Genomic DNA, 23,698 nt, shown 5'->3' on the forward strand with positions numbered 1-23,698 from the left:
TGCTGGGCCCTGCTGGCTCCAGCCCACTACAACTGTCAAATCGCTCCACTGTAAATCCGAGATAGAAAAAATGGCCCCATTCTATTATTCAGCAGCTCACAGGCCCTATATTGAGTGCGATTTCCTCGCTTTCTTTCCTGAACAGTGGCCAGTACTGACTCTCGTACCATGCAGTCCTATCTCCAGTATCGTCGCATCGGCCAGGCCGTGCGCAAGCAATTTGCAGACCATCCGGAATGGGGCCAGAGCATACCAGGCGAAAGCAAAGGTACCAGCGGCAATACCAGCGAAAATGACGAGACTGTCTGGGAGAAGAGACCTGAATCGCGGCCACTGGCGCTGCCCCCCGGCGTACAGCGCAGAGACATCACAGACAGCAGCGGGACACCCTCGTCAGTCTTCCTCGTAGACTGGGAGCAGGGCCAGGATCCCATGAATCCGCGCAATTATAGCATGACCACGCGAATCACGGCCACCCTGGTCGTCTCCGCCCTCGCCTTTGCAGTCGGCGCCGCATCATCCATCGAATCCGCCGTGATCCCCCAAAATGCCGCGGCGTCAACGTCAGCGAGGTCGTCGCCTCGCTCGCCACAGGCATCTACCTCCTCGGCTTCGCCGCCGGTTCCCTCGTCTCAGGGCCCTTGTCTGAAATCCTCGGCCGCAACGCCGTCTACATCGGCTCCCTCACCCTCTTCATGATCTTCATCATGGCCAGCGGCCTCGCCCCCAACATCGGCGCCCAGCTCGCCTTCCGCTTCCTGGCCGGCGTCTTCGGCTGCCCGCCCCTCACCTGTGCCGGCGGCACCATCGCCGACCTCTGGAACCCGCTCGAGAAAACCCTCACCTTCCCGCTCTACGCCATCACCTCCTTCGGCGGGCCCATCTTCGGCCCCGTCATCGCCTCCTATATGGGCCAGGGCACGCTCTCCTGGCGCTGGACCAACTGGATCATGCTGATCATGTCCGGCCTGGTTATGGGCCTCATCCTCCTCTTCCAGCCCGAGACGTACGGGCCCCTCCTGTTAAAGTGGAAAGCCGCCCACCTGCGCCAGGTCACCGGCGACAACCGCTACCGCTCCCAAATGGACGTCCAGAAGATCGCCCTCCTCGACCGCATTCTCGGCGCCTGCAAACGCCAGTTTGCGCTCACCGTCCACGAACCCATTATCCTGCTCATCTCGCTCTACATGACCGTCATCTATATCGTCTTGTTTACCTTCTTCGACGGGTATCCCTTCATCTTCCAGGACGTGTATGGCCTCAGCCAGGGGTTGACCAATATCGTCTGGGTCGCGATGTATGTCGGCATTGCCGCGGCGGGGCTGTGGGTTCCTGTTGTTTATGTGTGGACTAAGAGGGAGTTTGAAGCTGCTTCTACTACTACTGCTACTTCTTCTTCTAACACTGGGGTCTCGAGACCAGGAACAGATGCAACCGTCAGCTTAGAAGGATCCCAAGAAGACGACAACCAACAACAAGAAGAAAATACCAAGAAAACCCCCCACCCAACAAGACCCGAAAACAGGCTCTGGTTCGCCATGCTTGGCGCCCCATTCATTCCCATCGGATTATTCTGGATGGGCTGGACAGACTACGTAAGTTACAACCACAAACCTTCGCCTCTCTCCCCCAATATCCTATCCCCCAGCATGACAACCCCTAAAATCAATCTCCCAAAACTAATTAAAAAAAATATAGAACCACATCTCAATCTGGTCCCCAATCATCGCCTCCGCCGTCTTCGGCTTCGGGACCATCACCGTCTTCATCTCCAGCTACATGTACGTGATCGACAGCTACGACATCTACGCGGCCTCCGCGCTGGGCTTCATGACTGTGTCGCGGTACTGTGCTGCAGGCGGCATGACCGTCGTCGGCATCCCGTTCTATCGTAACCTGGGCGTCCAGTATACGCTTACCATCTTGGCGTGTATTAGTGTCTTGATGACCCCCGTGCCGTATGTTTTTTGGTATTGGGGGGTGAAGATTAGGGGGTGGTCGCGTTTTGCGGTGGATTCTTAGGGTTTTTTTTTTTCTTTCTTTGTTTGGGGGGGTTGGTTGGTGATTGAGGGTTGAGAATGGAGAAGGGGGAAGGGGGGGGGATTGTGATATCTATGCATTGGGTGTAGAGATGGATCAATACATAGATAGATGACTAGATGAGTAGATATAGATATGTTAATCATAATAAAATGTTTAATTCAAGTCAATCACTACACAATACAAGACCTAACGCCGACCTGTCTATGTTTCTCGTTTCTCGTCCCGCGTCCTCACGGTAAGTAAATAAGCAAACCAGTATACTATGAAGACCAGCTAAGCAGACGCCCTGCGTCTCTTTCGCTCCCTGTCAACCCAGACATACTCTTCGTCACTGCCGGTTGCCTCCTGCATGCATAGACTAAGCAGCGCATGTGCAGCCTTCACCTCCCGGGCGAAGAGCGCCGATCTGTACTTCCGAGCGCGCGTCTCGATATTGTATTCATCATCATCAGTCGTTGTATCCTGCGGCCGGATGGCATGGCCATCGCCACCGTCGCTGGCGTGATACTCATCATCAGTGTCGGATAGACCCTCGGTCGGTGTGTCCATACTCTCAGAGTACGGGGTAGAGGAATGTGTTCCCTCAGAACCACTGTCGTCGTTGGTTTTGCTGCGCACTCTCGAAAGAGCAGCCAGGACCTGCCGTGGGCTCGAAGACGCTGCTTCCGTGCTGCAGGGTGTGTTCACCGGGGTGAATGTGTTGCGGATCGGACTGTTTGGCATCCCATTATATGTGTCTGGGGTGTTGCAGTCCAGCGATGAGGCAGAGCGATCGGGCTCGCCATGGGGGTGTGTATTATGGTGCAAGATAGGTGGGAGGGAGGTGACTTCCGGAGAGTGAAGCTCGAGCATTCGGTAGTAGTTCGCGGTGTCGGTCGCCTTTTGCACGATGTCCCGATCTATGAGCATGTGTCCATATTGACTGGTGTTGGTGGGGGGCACGCATAGGGATGGGAAGTCAACGCCGAACAGCGGCGTGAGCGCGTGGCGGATATTCCAGCAGAATGTTGCAGCAACAGCCTTTGCGGTTTCGAAGGGCATCCAGTATCCTGTCCAAAGTTAGTTGGTTTGGAACGATGGGCAATGGGAAATGATCGGTACCTTGTGCTGCGAGCGCCCCGCCTGTGATACTGTGACAGATGTCGCGAAGACCGGGGTTCGCATTCAGGACTTTGGCAGGAGTGGTCTAAAATCCTCCGGTGAGTTCGATTCCGTGTCAGGTGTCATGGGCATACATACCTTGGAGTATTGTTGACACTTGAAAAGATGCGTTGTACGGACAAGCCCGATGTTATAGTCCCACGTCACTGTCCATTGCTTCTCTTGGCCCGGGATCTTGAACGTATACTGGAACACTGTAGATATCAGAATCGCTGTCTTCGTGCGCATACAAGTACGACATACCTTCAAAGCTTTCCCGTCCGGTCTTCTCTTGGAACGTCTTCTTGTCGCTGTTATAGGGTATGTGTCTAGGATATTCGGCAATATCCCCCATGGGTTGGAGTTGGAACTTGCGATGCGCTTGGGTTAACGCTTCGTCGCGTTCCTCACAGGGCGGATACCGCAGCTCTCCCCTAATTTTTCCCCTGTTGAAGATGGGAGCATCTTTCGCGATCTTCGGTTTCTTCTGACGTGGTTCACTGCAAGGAGCCGCGTCGGAGCTCGTCGGAGCCGGGCTTGGGAGAGAGAACTGACTTGCGTCAGGGAGCGGGTTCAGAAGCGATTCTATGGATGCCATGTCTCGATAGAGTTTGTAAGCAGCAGTGGCTCTAGGTACTAGTGAAGTATGAAAAACTGTCGTCCCGAATAAAGCGTCGGTGAAGGTGGCAAGATGACAAGGGATTTATCTGACTTCGCAGGAATAGCGATCCTTATTAGGTCCTCAGCCACAGATAAACGGTTCTAGAGCTTCTACCAAGCTTCAGGGAGGCGCGAGACAATGACGGAGGCAAAAAAAAGAAAAAAGAAAAAAGAAACAGATGGATATGAGGGTAGCTATCCAAGCTTACCGCTGCTCCGGGCATTCGTCTGAGCCTCTGACAACCTGAAAGAAAAGAAATGTAAAAATAAAACATATATTTACAAAAATAACAAATATTAACGTCTGCGGAAACCTACGCCACAGCATCTCCTTTGTCAGATATATCCAGCGGCGCAACCTGGAACCCGGAGTGGATACTGAACGACATCCGACAGAAAGATTTAGAAAACTCCCCTGTTTGCCAAAAGCCGTCTCTGTTCGAGGCAATGGGCCATCTAAGGCAGCGGTGAGCCAGACCTACAGCTACATCCTCCACTGGACAGCTGGGTTGGGTTCATGTCTTAGAATCGCCGGCATAAGAAACCCTCACCGGTACTTGGCCAAAGGGCCATCACGAGGCACCCATCAGATTGGGCAGACAGCATTCGCGAACCCATTTTGCCATACCTCACCCCAAATAGAGCATAGCAAGTACTCCTCAGGCAAAAGAAGGAATTGACTCGGCAACGGGCTCTGGATCTATACGGGTTCGATATCGGCAGGCGACCTGCTAACAGATTTCACTTCTCTTCGAGGCATCACTTGTTCCACCTTCCGACCTGCAGCTACCCCTTTCAAGATGACGCAGGACCAGGAACGACACAGGGTAGATCAGTTTCAGACACTTTCGTCCCATGTGGCGGTCTTACCTGGTTGAGCGGGACTAAAATCACCCTCATTGCTTTTTATTGATCCAGATCTCCCGCGCCATGCAAACAGATGGATACGGCGGTCTGGTAAGCGTAAACCTAAATGAGAAAAGGAACCATGAGGGCTGAAGATATCCATTTGCATCGCAATCACTTGTGCGCAACCTTCTGCCAGTGCTTTTCGATCATTGCGATTTCCGGTGAGCTACTCATCGACTGATGTAAAGTAATGGGGCATCTGAATTAGATATCAGGAGAGCGAGTGTCAGGATCGCTGGGAGATTATCCCCCATGATCGTGCGACCAATAAACGAAGGGACTCATCGGTTCCGGACTTGTGAGGCCGTCATTGGGAGGGTCTCACTATCCGGATACCTGCAGTACTTCCAACGAATGAGTCATCTCTGATGGCCACGCCCCTATCCATTCGGCTTATAATGTGTGTATTTAGTAAGGACAAGGAGGAAAGCTTAGGATCGGCCACATGCGTTTGTGATTGTTGACCGCTATCCCATGAGCAAAGCCTAAAGTAGCCCCGATGCGCGGACACTAATTATACAAACCTAATGCTAATGAAAAGCGTTACATCGAGAGCCTTCAGTAGCGATGAGATCATCTCATTCTCTATCTTTGTCAGCCAACGCTCCGTCGCGCCATGAGGGATGCCTCTTAGTAACTTGTTCTAAGTTCAGCCGAAGCCTCACCTCACATCGAGCGTAACACCGCTCCAACCACTAGGCTGGCTGCTCAGTGTCCATGAAACCAACATCCACATTGGTCCAAAGGTCTTGCTCCCGCTCAGGTATTTGTCATAGAAGCATCCAAGGTTTAATATGACTGGCTATGGGCATCATCGAACCTTCCACGCAGGCTTCTCTGCAAGAGTCCCACTCATGGTGGCGTCGTTTCGTAGTGTTTGCCTTGCTAATTTCTTTAATTCAGGATTTTACATTGATGGAGACCCTTTTTTTCCCTTTCGCTTTGTCCCTTGCGGCAACAACCCTAGCCCTTTCGACCAGGATCGCTTACCTCTTGTGGGGGAGCCAAGCTCAATCGTCGTCTTGCAATCTGGGACTTAGGGCTGTTCTGCAGGGACGTTTCTAGCTCATGATTAGGAAAAGCACATAAAGAGGAATATCGGAGCGCCTTTGGCTAATCAGTTGACAAATAGCTCAGCAATGAGCCAGAATGTAAGATCTAGAAACAGAAAGGAAGCCCAATATCCGAGACATACGGTTCCTGGCTTGGAGTGAGACCAGAGGCATGAGTAAGTTCAGGCTGTTCGTTCTCCGTCTTTAATTGGAAAAGACAGCATTTCAAACGAAGAAGTCCTAGAGCGAAGGGTGTAGGATTCGAAAGATAGAGGCTTAAACTTGAGTAATCACGGCGTGAGTTGTAAGACATTCTTTCGTGTTAAATTTGTCTGCTGCAATCACACATGGACCTGGCTCGCTCTGTGGCACAGCATCTCAGTTACGAGCAAACGAAACGTTCAGGTAAGACGCAGCGATTGGATGGATTGGCACTGCTGTTGAAGAGTCTAGTAGAGTACCTAGCAGTAGTAAGTAGTTGGATGGAGCAGCTGCTCCTGGTAATGCAAACAGAACAAACTGCTACTCCCGTCGATGCGGTCAGCTGACATGGAGCGCTCAGCCAATGACGTCGATGTCGTTTTCTACTTGTATAGAATTTACGATGGTCGACTCTGGGGGTCAATTAGAACTTCAAAGCTATGTTGAATGCAAGTCCATCGCATTCAAGCGCCCGACGCTTGAACCACGATGCACTTGCGCCGTAAAATAGCCTGGCAGCACTTGTGTGACGTCTCTCAACCTGGGGCAGAGGAACGGCTTCCGCGACGTCGTGTGAGGGCGGACGTCCCTGATCTGCTCTGCTGTCAAACGGGGACAGCCATGGTCGAATCCCGGACTGGAGTCTTGCAGGGAAAAAAAGCCATGATCGCGTCGATAGGACTGTGAATATGGTGGGACGACGCCGAGGTCCGCGGCTTCAACAGTGAAGGGTCAAATTTACATATGTTCGAGGAAAATCTCCGGAACACCAGTTGCATCCCAGATGAACACAGCCGGTACCTCGCACAACACCTGCAATCTCTTGAAGATACTTTTTTTAGCCTCTGTTCCAGTGTGTTTCTCTTGTTCCCTCGCCTCTTTGCTCCCTTTTTTTTTTATTCTTGTTTCTTCTAATGCGCGTTTGCCGTTCTGCATGCCTTCGCCCAGTGTAGGACCTTAGTAATAATTTGTGGATCATATAAAGCAGAAAAATTAGAAGGCTCAATTGAACGTCAAAGATGTACATACAAAGGCCGAAGGTACTAGCGAGAATAAAGTGCAAATGTGTCAAGCTGAAAAAAAGAAATGGGAAAAAGATAATATCTCCGGCGCAATAGAAAATTTTAAAAGTCAAACCTTCAAACCGCATCATACCATCGTACACGCCTATTCTCCATCCTTATACCTCAACATTCAGTACAATTTTGGTCGGGCGTGTCCCACAAAACAGTGCCGAATAAGGAAGCTCTTGCGCGATCAGCATATCCATCGCCCGATTCGATCATTCGTGGGTGGCTGATCGAGCAAGACATGAAATGGCCGAGGCATCTTAAGCCGCCAGAAGAGGCTCTTTCTCCACACTCGAAGCAGGATGCTCAATCGAGTCCGCCACAGCCACGGGTTCCTCCTTCACGGCAACGGGCTCCTCCTTGGGTGCTTCCGGGAAGTCCGTCGTCTTGAATGCGGGCTCGGTGTCGATCTCCTTCTTGATCACAGGCTCCGGGGTGGAGACCTTGGTCATCTGCGGCGATACGGAGCGACGCTGGCCGATGTATTCCTGGGCCTTGGCGCTGTAGCCATCCACGTACTGCTTCACCAAACCGGTCGCATGGGAGGTACGTTCTTCAGCAAGGTCCTTCAGTTGGTGGGCCTGAGAGTTGACCACTTCTTGGAGGTTTTCAATCTGTGCATCGATGACTTCACGGTTGTTCATGTAGACCAGAGGTCCAATGTAAGCGATGGTAACCGCGATCAGAGACAGGCCCCAGAATGGAAGCCATTTGATCAACCAATAGGCGCTGAAGGCGGCAGCGAAAGCCTGTACGGGTGAGAAATGGGTAAGTTTCGGGCACACCCATATCGATACGCTCATAACTTACAGCGACAGTGTGGACGATGTTCTCGGCAAACAGGATGCGCTGGAATTCGAGGAGGACAAAGTTCAGGAGCTGTTCAAGATCCTCATAGACTCCCTCGATCGTCTCCTTCGGGATGGTGTAGTATTTACGAGGGCGGAAAGAGCTTGCGAGACCCTGCGACAGCACGAGTCTACCACCGAGCTCGGCGGCAGCGGTAACTAGACAGATCAATTATCGCCCGGCCCATATCAAACGGGGGATCACAACTCACATCCTAGAGCCACGTAGACGAATTTGAAGAACCAGCGGAGCAGAGGCAGGTAACGGGCGGCGAAAATAAAAGTCACGACGGTCGCAAACGAAGCAGCAGTAGCTCGAGGTTGTTCCCACTAGTCACGGGTTAGGTTTATCGTGTCCATCACGGTGCAATAGCTCACTCACGCTCAGGAGGCTGTACAACAGGGAATGGTAGTCTGGAACGAATTAGCTGTGTTGTTGTGTCGTTGTGGACTATCTTCACCACATACAGGTCAGGTGTTGGCCGGTCGCAGTGGTGGTCGAGGGCGTCACACGAGCATTTTTCAATTCGCGTAGCTCTTGTTCGGTACGGGCAGCCTCCGACTTGATGTGATCAACCACGGGCCCTGTGAAGGAATTTGTCAGGTTAATTGTCCTCTTGCAACTGGTTTTTGAGCATTGCGGGATCTAATTACCATTAGTTACGGCATTTTTGAAACCTAAGCATAAGCGTTAGCATCGGATTGTGGAACGACTCCGGCAACCCGTCTTGGGGAGTATTCAATCATAACTAAGATACAGTCAATTACTGCTCATTTTCAAGGCACTCGCTATCCAATGTATTTCCAGCGTACCTTACTGCTTCCATTGGTGTCGGGATAGCTCACGTCACCGGGTCTGGTGCTATCGGCCATTTCGGAAAGATGTTTGTGTAGCCCTGAAGCTGGGTAAGATAAGAAAATGCAAAAAATGGACAAAGGTGAAAGGAGGATTAAAATAATGACCACTTGTAAGGTGGAGGAATTGAATGAACTAATGAAGAAACGAAAGAATGAAAGAGAAGGAAAGAGGGGGTGCAAGGTAAGATCCTGGGTGACCTGTGAGGGAGAAGAAGATAGGAGAAGGTGAGGGAGGGTGATGCAATTGACAAGCGAGAGTTCCGGCGCCTGAAAGGGTCGTGTGAGAGAGAAACCTACAACTGTTTGTTCTGACTTGCGTCTACTCCGCTTTTCTATTTTTGCTGTTAAGTTCGGTCCGAGAGAAATATTGTTAATTAGTTTGTTGATTGTCTTCACAGATGTGGTGATATTTTCAAGGTTGTTTTTTCTACATTTCTTTCTCATTTCATTTTTTAGGGATATTTTTTTGGAATGACTGCCTATAATCGTCATTGTTTGAAACAAACCAACCGCTACGTAAGAATTACGGTACCTTTACCGCGGTTCCTTTCAATTTGTTAGTGTGTCTCAAGTTCCCTTTTAGTTCTTCTTTCCGCCAGTCCAGACCAATGAACATGTGATCTTTTTGACTTTCACCAGCTGAGCTGCCAACTTAACCTTCGCGGCCGCTAATATAAATTTAAGTAGGAATAGACCATCTCGGCCCTTCCAAAGAAAAATAAGACGACAAGAAAAATCACCATGAAAGAAAGAGAAATCACATATGATCAGAAAAAAAGAAAGAAAGAAAGAAAAAAGTCTTGGGAAACACCATGTGGATCACTTACGGCCATGACAGACAAGTCATAACTGTGAAATATCAAACCTCCTGGTTCCTTAGGTGCAAATGGGCTTGGTTGCAGGTCTGAGCGGCTCTAGACGAGCAACGCGCTACTTACTGGATAGGATCTAGCGGTCCGCACCGTAGCTGCAAGCAATGTTGGTCTCTGAGCCAACATTACAGGAAGGTGATTCCCAATCAACTACACGGGCAGGATTCATAATTATATTGCACATCCACCAGCCAAATGGCAGATTCGCTGCTTAGTTGGTATACATCGGGTAGAACCGGATGTGATTATTCTCGCACATAATTCATGAACCGGCTACCTTTTCCGAAGTTGATCGAACCTGATGAGCGGTGTCTTCCGTATATTTAGAAACCATTGTGTTGTAGCCAGCACTGCGATCCTTCTGAGAGTTGCAAACGTGGCTAGTGGAGGGCTGATTGCCTTGCCCAACGATGCGATATCTGATCGATTCCCGGGGTGAGTTGTCATATGCGTGATACGGCTTGGGCCTCGAACACCGCCTCTTGCCCGTTGGACAAGCATATCGGTTTCAAGGATCTTTGAGCTGCATTCTTGACTTCATTTGTCAGTCAACCAGTTGAAACAACGCCTTTCTTCTCATTCCAGTGCCGCGTTTCCAGAGAATAAACCGAAGTACTCCAGAAACTTTACTTCTATAGCTCTCTATCCCCACTCAAAAAGGTCACCACAAGCTTTCTCGGTGAGTCCGTTCTAGCATTTCAGTCATGGGGATTTCCATATAATCCTGGGGTGGCTTGAGCCGGTACGACTAGTACTACTAGTAGTTGGTGACAGCTTGGGGAAACCTCTCTTGGGTACCCAGTCGCAGGTTATCGCTCTAACTTCAGCCTCGACCAATAATCATTCTTCGACTAAGATCCTTTCAGGGACTACTAAACATATACCTCAGATGTGTATAGATTGTCGTAGCGAGAAACCCATGGCCTTGAATAAAAATCTCTAAGGTACATACAAATGCTTGACGTAAGGGACATTGACTTTCTACCCTACACCGCAAGATACCAGCACGCACTGCACAATTATATCTCCAAGGGATGAATTGACTACCGTCCACATCGAATGTATTCCCTTGGCGTCCTCAGGCACAGATCTCTTCATACTGAGTCCCAGAACGTGACTCTCTTCTCCGTTTCCCAATCCGGACATGGATGGATCTAGATTCCGCCGATATGGCCATGACATCATACTGTTCGGAAATCTCTTGCGAATCAAGTCATTAATTAATTAGTCTTCAATCAAATTAACTAATGACTAGTTACGGAATATAACGACTTAGTTGCAGAGCGCGGTAACTTTCTTTGAGCAGGGATCGAAGCGGGGAACTGGAAGTGCACTATCCATTTTATGCATATTACAGTCTCAGTATAGATGATGCCGGTATGAAAGAAAAAAAAAAGTTGTCATATATTTCGTACTGAGTACTATGGTATAGACTATGGATGTTGAAGTGTATGCCATGACACGCTGTAAATGTATGCCTGGACAATCAGGCAAGCATGACATAAGGTCACGTGAATGGGTGGGACTTACGCGTTTCCGATGTTTTGATGCCTCGACTCTTGCCGACGACGGACATCCTCAGCCCACCGACGACAACCAATATCCACCGACCCCACGCCAACTTTCAATGCCGCTGTCGCCCCAGTCGCTATCCTGATTTGGGCTTTGTCGCCCCCAGTTTCACTCGTTCAATTTGAATATTGACCTCGACCGACCGACAGCTGGGCATCGCGTTTGTTTACGTCGTCATGGCCGCTAGTGGCGCGAGGGCGCAGAAGCCTGTGGGCTCTGCGGCATGGATTTCCACGGAGAAGGAGAATTTTACGAATCTGCTCAATCAAGAGATGGAAGAAGTGGAATATCCGGTGCGCCATGAGATGGACTGGTTGAATGAGCATATGGCCGAGATCTTCTCCAGCAACCAATTGTCCGTTGCGACCGACATACCCCCTACATCCGTTCCCGTGCTGACACCTGCATAGCAATTTCACAGAAGCTTTTAAAACCCCCGGAAAGTTAAGAGGCAAGACGCCTCGGACTGCACGCAAAAGGGATCCTGCTGAGAGTCGGGTGGTATGTTTCCCATTATCCCTGGCTAGTCTTCGGCTCTACTGACCTCTTTAGCCCTTGAGTGAGATCTTTTCAACGTCGCATAACAGGTTTGAGGATAAGGTTGCGAGCCCAACACCTCACCGTTCTTCTGCTAAACAAAAGGCCCCTGTTTCCGTGCCTACTCCAGCTCCAGCTGCAGCTACACCTACAAAGCCCAACCATGCTACAGAGAATGTCCCACGACTCCAGTACCCTGATCTTAGCAAGAACATGAACTCTTTCACGACCTATAACACGGACTCGGGCTACCATGGAATGCCGGATGAAGGCGAAGAGGAAGAAGATGACGATGTTGTTCTGACACAGGTGCAGCCTGAATCGCAAACATCCACCCAGCCATTCGAGAGTCAACCCACCCCGAAAGACGTACAAGAACATCGTTCTTCGATTAACCGCCGTTCCACGGGCGCTTCCTTCCACTCAGCACATGAGGACGTTGAACAGCGCAGAAACACGGTGGAGCCTATGCAAGTTGACCCAACTCCTGAAGAGGCCACAAAGGAACATACCCCCCAGCCACAGCCGAAGGCGAAAGAGCCCGAGCCGAAACCGGAGACAGAGGTGCAGCTTGAGCCTGAGCCTGAGGCACAGCCAGACGCGGAGCCCGATGTCGATGACGAGGAACCTGAACCGAAAGAGCCAACACCAGCACTGCAACCAGAGGCGGAGCAAGCGGAAGAGCCAGAAGAGGCACCAGAAACTCAACTACCAAAAGACACAATATCATCACCTGTTAAATCATCGCCTATGAAAACTCGCGCTCCCCAGCCGTCGGAGCTTCATGAAGAAGAGAAGGATGACGCAAAGGATGATATGGCCCTCGATGATGAGAACTTGGATGACATTGGCTCACCTTCAGATGGCTCCACTCCGGATCGCCCGCCGATTCGTAAGAGCAGTCTTTCTTTTGCCTCACTTCCTGCTCGCGAGCCGCTCATGAAGAAGAGTCTGGGTGGCTCCCGTATCTCCCGAACAAGCCACATTGACATTGCCAAGATCAACAACACCGGGGGCTCTGGCTTCTTCGGTAGGCAGACCGGTGGACACAGATCAACCCAGGCTGCTCTGGATGAGAATGCGGCACATGGTGAGAAGATGGACCTTGATGATGATAAAGAAGGCTCCCAGGAAGACACGGACGCAGACACAAAGGCTAGCAAGCTTCACAACAAGTCGTCTACTCAGCGATTGCATGAGAAGATCAGTATGCTTGGAAAACTCCAACCATCACGACCTACGAAGTCTATTCCGGCGGTCCAAGGCCTGCCCTCCACACAAGTAACATATCCAGAGCTTCCGTCATCTAAAGCTGATGCAAAACCGGAGACCGCCTCCCAGAAATCTCGCGGAACGCCAGCTCCGGAGACCATGGAAACTGAGGATGACGAATGGATCCGGCCCTTGAGCTCACCCTCGAAGGCAAACTTCCTCAGGGGCCAGACAGCAGATGCTCCAGAGAAACGCTCTGGCATGGGTGCAAGTCATACCCCTGACCATGACGATGCATCTGCTACTCGAAAGAAGAGTGCAGCCCCTGAAGATCCAGCGAGATCCAGCGCAAAACAGGGCTTGGAAGCAGTTCTTGGCAAATATTCGACCCCAACGTATTCATCCCCTCAACGCCCCGATCACCAGGCCAAAACCTCCACTTCACATATGGATAGCCAAGTGTCGACCACCCCTGCAGGCTCTCCTATCGCTCAAGACGGTCTGGTGAGTGCGTCTAAGTCGAGATTACAATCCATCGTGAGGTCTGCCAAAGGTCTTTTCACGACTTCTGCCGGCGTTGCTGCAGCTGCAAGGATGGAGGTCTCTTCTCCAGACGAGCACAGAATGCAGCGCACCGAACGTGTTGAGCCAGACAGGGCCAGCAAGAAGGTTCCACAGCCGACGCGGGACCACAGTCCCCCGCGACAAGAAGGCCGCCGAACACGAAGCTCTACCGAGCGGGAGGAACGTCGAAAGCAGAAGGAACTTGAAGATCGCCAGCGTGAGGAGGAAGAAGAGCAGGCAGAGAGGGCATGGCAGCAAGAGAAGGAAAAGCAAAGAGCTGCTCAGCTCAAGGCTGCGCAGGAGAAACTATCGGCTGAAAATGAAAGTCGCAGAGCTCTGGTTGCACCAACTCCGCAGAAGATGTCACAACTACAGAAACATTCTTCGAGAGAGCCAGAGCCTAGCTATGAGACAACCTCGAAACACACCGCCCGTCCGTCCGTCTCACACCAGCAGTCAACCAGGCAACGCCTCCCAGGCCCACCCGAGAAGCTCTGCAAAAGCCGAAGCCTCAACCCCAGCCCGTGTCGATCCGTGTTGGCAGCGCTCTTTCTCGTCAAATACCCATGGCATCCTCTTCGGTGTCCGGTGCTGCGGAGTCCAGCGTTCCGGTACCAACTCCTGCTTCCGCTTCTAAGCCACCTACCCTGAAGAAGAAAGCAAGCAACTCGTCTTTGCACACGGCGTCTTCCAACAGCAGCTTCAAGAGCTCTGTCTCCAGCCAGACACAGCGAAAAGCCCAGCTCGCAAGTGAGAGAAAGCGAGAGCAGGAAGAACGCGAGGCGCGCCGGAGAGAAGAACAAAGACGCGAGTTGGAACGCAAGCGTGCTGCCCAGCAACAGGAAGAAGCTCGTCGACAAGAGATGCGGAGTCGCGCAGAGGCCGAACGTCGAGAGCGACTTGCTTCCGAAGACCCTAAGAAGGCCGCCCAGATGCAAGCCATCGAGAAGCGGAGACTAGAGAACGCTCGCAGGCTTGAGCGGCAAGGTAGTCAGCAACCTGAAATTGTAAGTACAGTCCTCGTCCCAATGCATTGGCTTTGAAAGCTGTACTGATTGGTGAATATTAGAACACTACACACCCGCCAGAGAGGCCGGCTTCGCAGGCTGCTCGTCCCGCTTCACGACTGGGCTCCATGCAGCCATACAACCGCACAATCAACCCACCTCAACCCAATCCGGCCAAACCACCCAAGAGAGGGCTAGATGATGAACCAAGTCATCGCTCTGCAGCAGCGAAGCCTGGCGCTATGCAGCCTTCTGGCGAAACCAAGCGAAGGAGAACGGAAGACGAGCACAACCCCGTTATGCGACCTACAATGGCTCCGCCGATTCGCCAGTCGACATCCGTAAAGAGTCGATGATCCGCAAGGTAAGAATTCAACGGCCCTTGATGATGTTTTTCTGTGGTGCTGACGTGACTAGGAACCTACCAAGCCCTCTTTGTATGGCCATGCACAGCCGGGCTCTTCGATCTTCAAGACTGCTCAATCACAGCGACCTGCGCATCCGATGGACATGGCCAAGTACGCGAGTGGCAAGATACCCTTCGCGGAGCCGTCGAATGCCCCCCAGCCAGCTACGCACAAGACCCCAGTCGCCAGCTCTTCGACTCAGAAGGCTGCTCACAAGCCATCGCCAAACTATCCTAATGGCGAGAACATTCATCTGCCGGAAATCGCAACCGACAGTGAGGACGAGGACTCCGATGCTGAGATGCTCCCGGTGCCGAAGTGGGCTCAACCCAAGGAGCTCGAGTCGCTTCTGCGCCAGCAGGAGGGCTTGGAGGCGGATTCCATTTTTGGGCCCATTGCTCCGTTCTCGCTGGAGGAGACGTTCAAGGCCGATAAGAGGATCAAGAAATTCCGCGAACGCACCAGCAGTGCAAATTGGGCTGGTACTGATGCACTCACTCAGGAAGAAATCCGACGCGATCTCGCTGAGCGACAGCGTTTGCGACTTAATGGGGGGTGGAGTTTCAATTAGTGTCCGTTGCATGGGTTTATCATGATACCGAGTGGTTTTATTCTGGTTTGTTTTAGTAGGAGTAGACTTACGCGTTGGCATGACTGGTCGGCGTTCTTGAGATTGGACACTGCTTGGCTGCATTATGGGCATTATAATCATGCATTGACTTATGTTGAGCTTTTATTACTGTATGCGTTTGGACGATGGTTGGCTTGGTATATGCTGGATGATGGTGTCATGACTATAATCATCGACTTGCAGTATAGTCTTTGACTACAGTGATTGGTAGCATAGCCTAATACATCGGACATTCGTATGGACTTATTAGGCTATCCACGTTCATGAATAACCTCCACCAGCACCACTATATATATCCGCAAATTAGTTCCACCTCTCCCAAACAAGACAAAACTCTAACAATCCAATGACATAAGCTGGTCTAGCTTACAGTATTTGCCAAGGGGGCAACATTATTTAATTTAAATTATAACGCTAAAAGACAAAGTCGAGCACCAAAGTCACACAATAGTTGTGTGGAGTAAAAATAAGATTTGAAATCAGCACTTTCTACATAATGATTGATAATGCAGAAAATAAAAGCTTCTGTCAATAAGAAGCATCATTGGTCTAGTGGTAGAATTCATCGTTGCCATCGATGAGGCCCGTGTTCGATTCACGGATGATGCACTTCTTTTTTCTTTTCTTTTTAACTCCCTCCACTCGACACATACCCACAAGCGTTCCTTCGGAATGAAGCAAGCAGGAGACTAATGCTACGCTGCCAACCCCCAATGCTGCACCACACTGGAGGTATCGAACACGATGAATGAAAAGAAGATCTGACCTTCCATACAATTTTATATGGGAAGTCCCAATATTGTTCATGTGTTCATGTTTGGCACATACTTCAATATAGTACACCATAGCATCAGTTTGGTGGGCCAAGGCTTAGTTCCCGCCCGTAGCAGCCAATCACACTACACTTGTGCTTGGATTGATATACTTTACAAGCGGAATAGCCACTAGCCGCCGATTCTTGCCTACTGTCAATCTAACTAGTTAGTAGTAGCTACCGCTATGACATAAGTTTTAGGAATAGACACACATATGACAAATATGGCAACTGCTAGGCAGCCGCTACGTGGCTACCTCACGACCGCCATGGGTCTAGCTCCTGAGTTCGACGAGGACAATTGGGAAGAACTCATCCAGCAGATTCATGATCATGCGGAAGGTAGAGAGATAGATTCAGCCAGTCAGTCACATGGGCATTTTATTCCTATGGGTTGCTGAACTCGACGTTATTAAGGCCTTTATTGAAACTGGACAATTAGATATGATAGTTACTAGTCCGACAGTATGGAGCTGTGCACTGGAAGATAGGAAACTTATAAGAGGTGGCAGGCAATAACATATTCTATTCAGAAGAATGATTCATTAGTCTGTATTATTATCCAATCCGTGGTGCTTGTATGTATTAATGTTTGAAACCTACAGCAGTAGAAAAAGAGTAATTAAACTCTATGATCTCTCCATCATAGATGCTGGCTGGAGGGACGGGAGGTGGATGTGATAAATAGGTGCAGCCGTAGGAAATACTATTACTAGATAAAAACAGGTCCTCCGTACGATGAACTGAACTACATTTATATACCTCAATACCACGGACGATCAGGTAAATCATCCAATGTTACAACAGGACTACCCAAGCCCTTAGCCGACATGTAACCGTGGTTCATATTAAGCGGAGAGAACATCTTATCTCCATCTCTTGGGAAGGTACTGTACATACATACACCCTACTACCTACCTTCTCTAGGGATTCAGGGTGTTTGGGGCGGATCTTGGTGACGGATTTTTCGGGGTATAAGGCGAGTTTGAGGGCGAGGCGGACGGCTGAGGCAGAGGACGGGAGGAGAGGAGCTACGAGGGTTGTTTGGGGGACTGGGATGGGGAGTGTGGGAAGGCTTAGGGAAACTATGAGTTGTGCCTTTTCGTTTTGTGGTTGGCTATATAGAGGAGTGTGGTAGGGCTTTGGTGTAGAGATAAAGCCGGCTTCCAACAGGAGCTCATTCAGTACAGGAGAATGAAAACTACTGGTACAGTCATTAAGTCATCATTTTGGATATATTAGTCACGCACTGTACATCGGTGGTACGTACAACCAGGTCTATTATACACAAGCCGCTATTTTACTCCACCTCCGGTTCAATATCGCTGGCCCCGTCATACCCCTGTTCCATGGCGTCCGGGTTGAGATTGGCCGCGTCGGGCGCAATGCCATCCTTGTGTTTGGATTTATTATGAGAAACCGTCCTCCAGCCGCACGGCTGAGAGGGGTCCTTGAGATACTCAGACATAGGGAACTAACGCAATCAGCTTCAGGCCACGCCTCTGCAACATGGATCAAACACTCACATAGTGATCGTTCTTCTTCATAGTGACCACCCAGGGAACATTGTCAAATGTGACCGCCCGCAGTCGGAAATAAGTGTTGTCAGGAATCTTGCTCACTTCCTTCACGAAACGGTCAAGATCTGGGGTCGGTACTCCGTTGACTGCGGTGATGAAGTTGGTCGGCGAGAGACCATACTGATACGAGGGAGAGCCACGGCTCTATTGACAGGTTAGTGACTACCTATTTTCACCAAGGGAGAAGGGAAAGGGGCTGAAAAAGAACATACCCTTGCGCTCACGTAGATCTCGCTGTGTAGCTTCGAGATTTGCTGGCGGACAGCGTGGTGCGGCTTCTGCAGCACGGCACCGCAGAAGACAACCGCGCGGTCGGTTTCAAGGTCCGCCGTCGGGACGGTGGGCACCTGGATGCGCATTTCTTGTCCATTCCGGACGATCAGAGCCTCTAAGAACTCCTTGTCGTACATCACGTCGAGTTCGGAAACGCGCGTGATCAGCTGACCATCTAGGGTAAGGATGATATCGCCCTCTTGGAAGGTGTCGGCCGTGTTGTCGAAGCCAGCGGGCGGGCAGTCGACCTTGCGCACCATGAACAGCTGGTGCCGTGACGGATTGGCCTGCGTCACCTTCTGAATCCATTCCTCCGACACGCCCATGATGCGGGCCTGGCTCATCTGGACCACGTAGCTCTCCATGTTCAAGATCCGCAGCTCGGGCATCACGCCCTGCTGGATCTTGGAGACGACCGGCAGTAGCGACGGGGTCGCGAATCCGAGGTGATACTCCACATCCTTATGCGAGCTGGGGGTGCGCTCTCCCAGATAGTTCAGCCATAATGCCTGAACGACTCCGTCTTCACCAATCAGAACGCCATTGGAGCACTGTCCACTCAGGCCAGTGTCCACCGTGACGGCATCCAGGTTGATGGCCCGGTAACGTGGTGCAGACGCATTTGCTGGGATTGACACGGTCGTGATGTCGGTGACAGCTGTCTTGGCCACCACAATGCGGAAATTCTGGTTAAACCCGACGAAAATGGTGTCCTGGCCCTGCTTGATGTACTCCGTACTGAGTTTGGCGCTCTGCACAGGGGCCTGCACCAGACTGGGATCATACTGAATAATGGTGTAGTTTTGCAGCGGATGCAGAAAGACGACCTTGGCATTGACAATGATCGAGTCGGCCACGGTGATATTGATATCGCAGAGGTCATACGGAACAATGGCTCGCGACACAACAACCAACCCCTTTTCCGCATCCACGACGAGCCCAAAGCCAGTCTTCTTGGCCTGAGGGTAACCGTCCAACTTCAAGGGCATGGTACAGGACACACGCACAAAGCTGCGCACGATCGCCGAGGCTGCAGGCTGACTCACGCCATCCAGTTGGATAAAGTCGGCCTTCCTGGGCACGGGGGGAAGGGCCGGGAGGGGATCCGCCAGATCGGAGAAGTCCCAAAGACCGGTCTCATCATTGCGCACGGCCAATCGCATCTTGGGGTGCCAATGGCGGTCGATGTAGACGATGCTAGTGCCCCGCGTGTGGAGGTCCCGGATATGTCGATAAGAGATAACCACTCGCGAGCGGTCGGGGATGGTCTTCATCACTTCCACAAACTCATCCAGGCTTCGCGTGGGCCGTTTGTCCACAGAATCGATGAGCCATCCGGAAAGGGTGTTTTCCAGCTTGAAGGAACCGGCCGCTTCGCAGACGTATACGCCGCGTGTGGCAATAGCGTACAGTCGCGATTGCTGATAGGATAGGTCATGGAACGTGCCGCCTGCCACTGTCACGAAGCGATCAGGCGTGATGGCATGCAGGTCGCCTACTTGGCATTCGATCTCCACATCTTGACCGCCTCTTTGCACGAGCAGACGCACTGTCTGCCCAACGCTCGAATCCAGGATGTCGTCCAACCGGATAAACTGGGTCAGAAGTTCACCATTGACCTGCAGGAGCACGTCCCCCTCCTCGAGTTTTCCATCGGCGGGTCCCTCAGGCAAGATGATTTCTGCCACTAGCATGCTGGTCTCCGTGGGGGCCGCTTTGCGCACGGTGGCCTCCCACTCTGGTGTCAGGCCCAAACGACGACACTCGTCAAAAGGTTTCAGGATCCACTGGGTCTGGATGGTACCTCTAGTGACAGGCTCGCCCCGGCGTATGCATTCCAACGCACGCAGCGGACGATCCAATGGAAGGAAGTAGTCGGTTGCAGCCCCGTCAGCACGGCCACCGGCCTGCAGCGCAATCGCATGACCGTCGATATTCACAACTGGACTACCGGAACTACCGCCGCTAGCAGCTGCAGCGGCCTGGATGTAGTTTGTATTGAAGTCGCTGTAGCCTTCGCCGTATTCTGGTGCATTTCTATCCAGTCGACTGATAACACCCGACAAGATACTTAATTTTTCTCCTGCATCGTTACCCACGACCCGGATCTCCGAACCTACTCGTGCAGCGTCGGGCTGGAGCTTGAGCTCTGTTAGATTCATATAACGGATGGCTTTCGGGTCGAATTTAAGGATACCAAAATCGTGTACAGGGTCTCGATATACGGGACGGACATCGCACTAGGGAAAGCCCATTATCAGCATCGACTACGGCAATATACTCGGCCACACAGCTTCCCCAAGAGTAAGGGTCTATGGCTAAACTTACTTCCTCATGATTGTCAAAGATACAATAACCCCAAAAGGGACCGGGGCAGACCACATGTCGATTAGTCAAGATATACCCCCTCTCAGCATCGACTACAAAACCGGTAGCCTGACTACTCATCGATAATTCTGTATCAAAAGAACATGTTTGACAGAAGTGAATGGAAACCACGCTTTTCACAACCTCCTCGATAGTAGCTTGCCACTCCGGCGAATCAGCCTGGGCGGGCCCAATGGGCAATAGACGGCTCGCATCATCCTCATCCTCGATATCGTAGACGGTCCCATTGGCCGGCGTGGAGTCTCCGGGGGTTAACGCAGAGCTTTCGGGCTTGAGGTGTTTGACCGGACGCTCGGCGGGCACGATGGAGCTGCGCTTGCGTTTCGCGCCTGCATCTCCGTTCAGATCCATGGCTTCGTTCGGAAAATTCTTAGATCGCGGACGAGAGCGAACAGAGGGTACGAACGACGAGATCAACCGGACAAACCCGTGAGGATGGATGCTCGGAGCGGAAGCTATGGCGTATGACCAGCGCTGGGGACCCGGGAGCTGATGTGCTAGCGGACGGCGGGTACGACCAGAGATTGACCACGCAGCGCTTGAAGACGGGACAGGCGACCACCGAAACGCGGTCAAAGGGCCACCAGACTCCGTAGGAAGGTGTTCAGTAGAGGAAGTCGAGGGATAACAATAATAATAAGGAGACGGCGGCGATGCGGCGGGAGAAGGTGAAGAAACCGTAACAACAGCAGTCGTAGAAGTAGTAGTAGCGACAGACAAGCTCCTTCTGCACACCAGGAGCGAGGCGAGAGACATTCACAAGACCCCCCGACGGTCTCAGAAAGGGAAGGATAGAAGGACAAAGAGAAGGGTTGGGGTCAGCGTGAAAAAAAACGAAGATCAGGCGAACTGCCGCTGGGTTGGAAACACTGCTGCACGTCCGGCAGGCGGAAAGCCCGTCTCCGCGCTCCTGATTGGTCCATCCCACCCTCCGCAGTGGCTGCAGACGATCAAGTGATATGGAGCTTTCCATGTCTTCTGACCGTTGATATTGAGATGGTCGGTGGAACAGTCAGGGAGGAAAACAGGGAAGTCTAAACACTACGTTTGCCATGGGTGGGAAGAAGCATCCCCCCTTGCCGCTACGGCGAGTACTGGTGCTCCCGCTACACATGGACGTGGTATCATTGATGCTATCCACGGATTGAACCGATTCAATTTTACAATTAACTTCACAAAAACTTGTAAATAATCTTTGCGCTCATTTTCCCTTTTCCCCACCTGGATCTGGACTTATTATTAGGAATCCCCAGCTGGTTTCACCGGCGGACTTCTTGAGTCTCAAACCTAGGGGCACACGGCATTCCTCCAACAGGGTCCCGGCGGAAGTGGATGCTCATATACCTTTGGCATCCGACCTTGGCCAAGTGAACTCCATCGATATTCATCCGCGGATTGATTGTACAGGCCACATGAGCAAGGCCAGTTCCGGGTCATAGATATAATTTTGTGAGTAAGTTGGCGTCCAGCTATGGCGCTGAATGCGAGTCTCAACTGCAGAGACAACGCCCATGGAGCTTTGTTTCCCAAAGCTGCGCCGAGTCGGAATCGCCCAAATCCTTGACATTCGGGACGACGCGCATGTGTGAATGATCGAATCATTCAAAAACATTGGTCTCGCTCAGACGACTGTCTCAGTAGCTGGAGAGGGGCTGGGCTTGCCGTTGCCCTGAGGACTTGGCTGAGGTGTTCCGGCAGCGCCTGGTACCGTGCGTGGGAACAGCTCAGCGAGCTTCTTGTACATTTCGTTCATGGACGGCATGTGTGGGGGCGGCGTCATGATACTCGGCGCCGTAGGAGGCACTCCTCCGGATTTCTTAGCGCGGTCGGCGATGGTTGCGAGGTATGCCAGATTGGCCTGCAGACGACGCATACAATCGATGTATTCCTGACTGGGCTTCTGGGTTGGCCCTTTTGCGGTGTCAGGGGCCTGATCCGACAGCGGGTTGGCATCCTGCGGCTGAGCTGGAGGACCCCCGGCCTTGCCTGCTGCTTGTAGATTCACGACCTCTTGCAACAGCATTGAATTTATATCGAGCAGAACGGTCACACGAGCTTTCTCCCGGGCCGTTGCGGCTGATGGAGTCACCGGGGGCGCAGACGCCTGTTGAGTGTTCTGTTGCGGAGCGGGCCGTTGAGGCTGTGCGGGAACCAGGTTGTTCGCCGAGATTGAAGCCATATTCTGAGGGAAGGACGGCGCCGTGGTTGCTGGAACGCTCGAGACAGGAGTTGAGGTCGCTACAGTCTGCGGGGGCATAAATTGGTTCATGGTCGCGGGAATAGGTGGCTGGGTAAAGGGTGCAGAGAAGTTGGCGTGGGGTGCTGCTAAAAGCGAAGATCGCACATTCCGTTAGCGGCTTGTCACCGACGTTGTTGCTCAGATGACGCAAGGCACAGAACAAAAATCGAGGACATGGCTTCGAACGATAGTTCCATGGCAGATCCCCATCAGACCAGAAGTATAGCTCTCCATGTGTCACTAATGGGCCGCGTGTATACCGGTAAATTTTTGAAACTAACGATCCATATCATTGTCCAAGGGGGCACGGAGGGTCGAGGGAATCCCCGAATAAAGAAAACAAAGTCAAAATAGAGCTACCCTCCAAGAGCAATAAAAAATATAAGGAAAAGAAAAAGAATAAATCGAAAGAGGAAGTACGACGTACCAGAGTGTTGGGGGAAACCCGCCGGCATCATAGCTCCACCTGGAGCGCCTGCCTGCATCGACATGGCACCAAAGGAATGCTGTTGTGGCAGATGGGAAGGAGGCTTTTGCTGGGGGTAAGAAGGAATCGCGTTCGGATAGTAAGGAAACTGCTGTGGACTCTGGGTAGTAACCGGAAAGTGTTGCTGTTGCTGTTGCTGCTGCAACATTGGGAAACCGGTCGCGTTGGGATCCATGATTCTTTGGGGTGGGAATGTGGTTGGACGGCAGGGGCTGTCTGTCGAATAAAAACGAATAACAAGGAAAAATAGGATCAAATCAATAAAATGAAAAATACAAAATCAAAAAAAAGAAATAATACAAATCGAAAAAAAGAATGTATAAAAATATTATAA

General features: G+C 51.4%; 6 protein-coding genes across 6 annotated transcripts; 2 read left to right on the top strand and 4 right to left on the bottom strand.

The window, feature by feature from the left end:
• Positions 1-168: 168 nt before the first annotated feature.
• On the top strand, positions 169-2,022 carry ANOM_007150 (MFS transporter; the record flags this gene model as incomplete). Its single annotated transcript, XM_015552406.1, has 3 exons — positions 169-534; positions 573-1,595; positions 1,699-2,022. 3 exons carry the CDS (start codon positions 169-171, stop codon positions 2,020-2,022), a joined length of 1,713 nt encoding a protein of 570 aa, XP_015406097.1.
• Positions 2,023-2,316: 294 nt separating this feature from the next.
• Positions 2,317-3,781, bottom strand: ANOM_007151 (putative APSES transcription factor Xbp1; the record flags this gene model as incomplete). Its single annotated transcript, XM_015552407.1, has 4 exons — positions 2,317-3,092; positions 3,145-3,229; positions 3,283-3,398; positions 3,448-3,781. 4 exons carry the CDS (start codon positions 3,779-3,781, stop codon positions 2,317-2,319), a joined length of 1,311 nt encoding a protein of 436 aa, XP_015406098.1.
• A 3,102-nt stretch (positions 3,782-6,883) lies between these two features.
• On the bottom strand, positions 6,884-8,909 carry ANOM_007152 (uncharacterized protein; the record flags this gene model as incomplete). The annotated part of the gene is made up of 7 exons (XM_015552408.1): positions 6,884-7,824; positions 7,886-8,082; positions 8,136-8,253; positions 8,306-8,337; positions 8,392-8,508; positions 8,578-8,601; positions 8,742-8,909. Coding segments are annotated over 7 exons (1,095 nt in total), but the record flags the coding sequence as incomplete, so codon positions are not given.
• A 2,492-nt stretch (positions 8,910-11,401) lies between these two features.
• On the top strand, positions 11,402-15,715 carry ANOM_007153 (uncharacterized protein; the record flags this gene model as incomplete). Its single annotated transcript, XM_015552409.1, has 6 exons — positions 11,402-11,580; positions 11,636-11,726; positions 11,778-13,971; positions 13,995-14,545; positions 14,608-14,886; positions 14,963-15,715. The coding sequence occupies 6 exons, from the start codon at positions 11,402-11,404 to the stop codon at positions 15,521-15,523; spliced, it is 3,855 nt and encodes a 1,284-aa protein (XP_015406100.1). The 3' UTR covers positions 15,524-15,715.
• Positions 15,716-17,613: 1,898 nt separating this feature from the next.
• ANOM_007154 (putative nuclear serine protease HtrA2/Nma111) lies at positions 17,614-21,394 on the bottom strand (the record flags this gene model as incomplete). Its single annotated transcript, XM_015552410.1, has 5 exons — positions 17,614-17,646; positions 17,668-17,871; positions 17,924-18,121; positions 18,190-20,490; positions 20,579-21,394. 4 exons carry the CDS (start codon positions 21,392-21,394, stop codon positions 17,698-17,700), a joined length of 3,489 nt encoding a protein of 1,162 aa, XP_015406101.1. The 3' UTR covers positions 17,614-17,646; positions 17,668-17,697.
• Positions 21,395-22,259: 865 nt separating this feature from the next.
• Positions 22,260-23,539, bottom strand: ANOM_007155 (uncharacterized protein; the record flags this gene model as incomplete). Its single annotated transcript, XM_015552411.1, has 2 exons — positions 22,260-22,963; positions 23,305-23,539. The coding sequence occupies 2 exons, from the start codon at positions 23,537-23,539 to the stop codon at positions 22,260-22,262; spliced, it is 939 nt and encodes a 312-aa protein (XP_015406102.1).
• Between the last annotated feature and the right edge of the window lie 159 nt (positions 23,540-23,698).

Source organism: Aspergillus nomiae (genome assembly GCF_001204775.2).
Source record: "Aspergillus nomiae NRRL 13137 chromosome Unknown contig00169, whole genome shotgun sequence".
NCBI lineage: Eukaryota > Fungi > Ascomycota > Eurotiomycetes > Eurotiales > Aspergillaceae > Aspergillus > Aspergillus nomiae.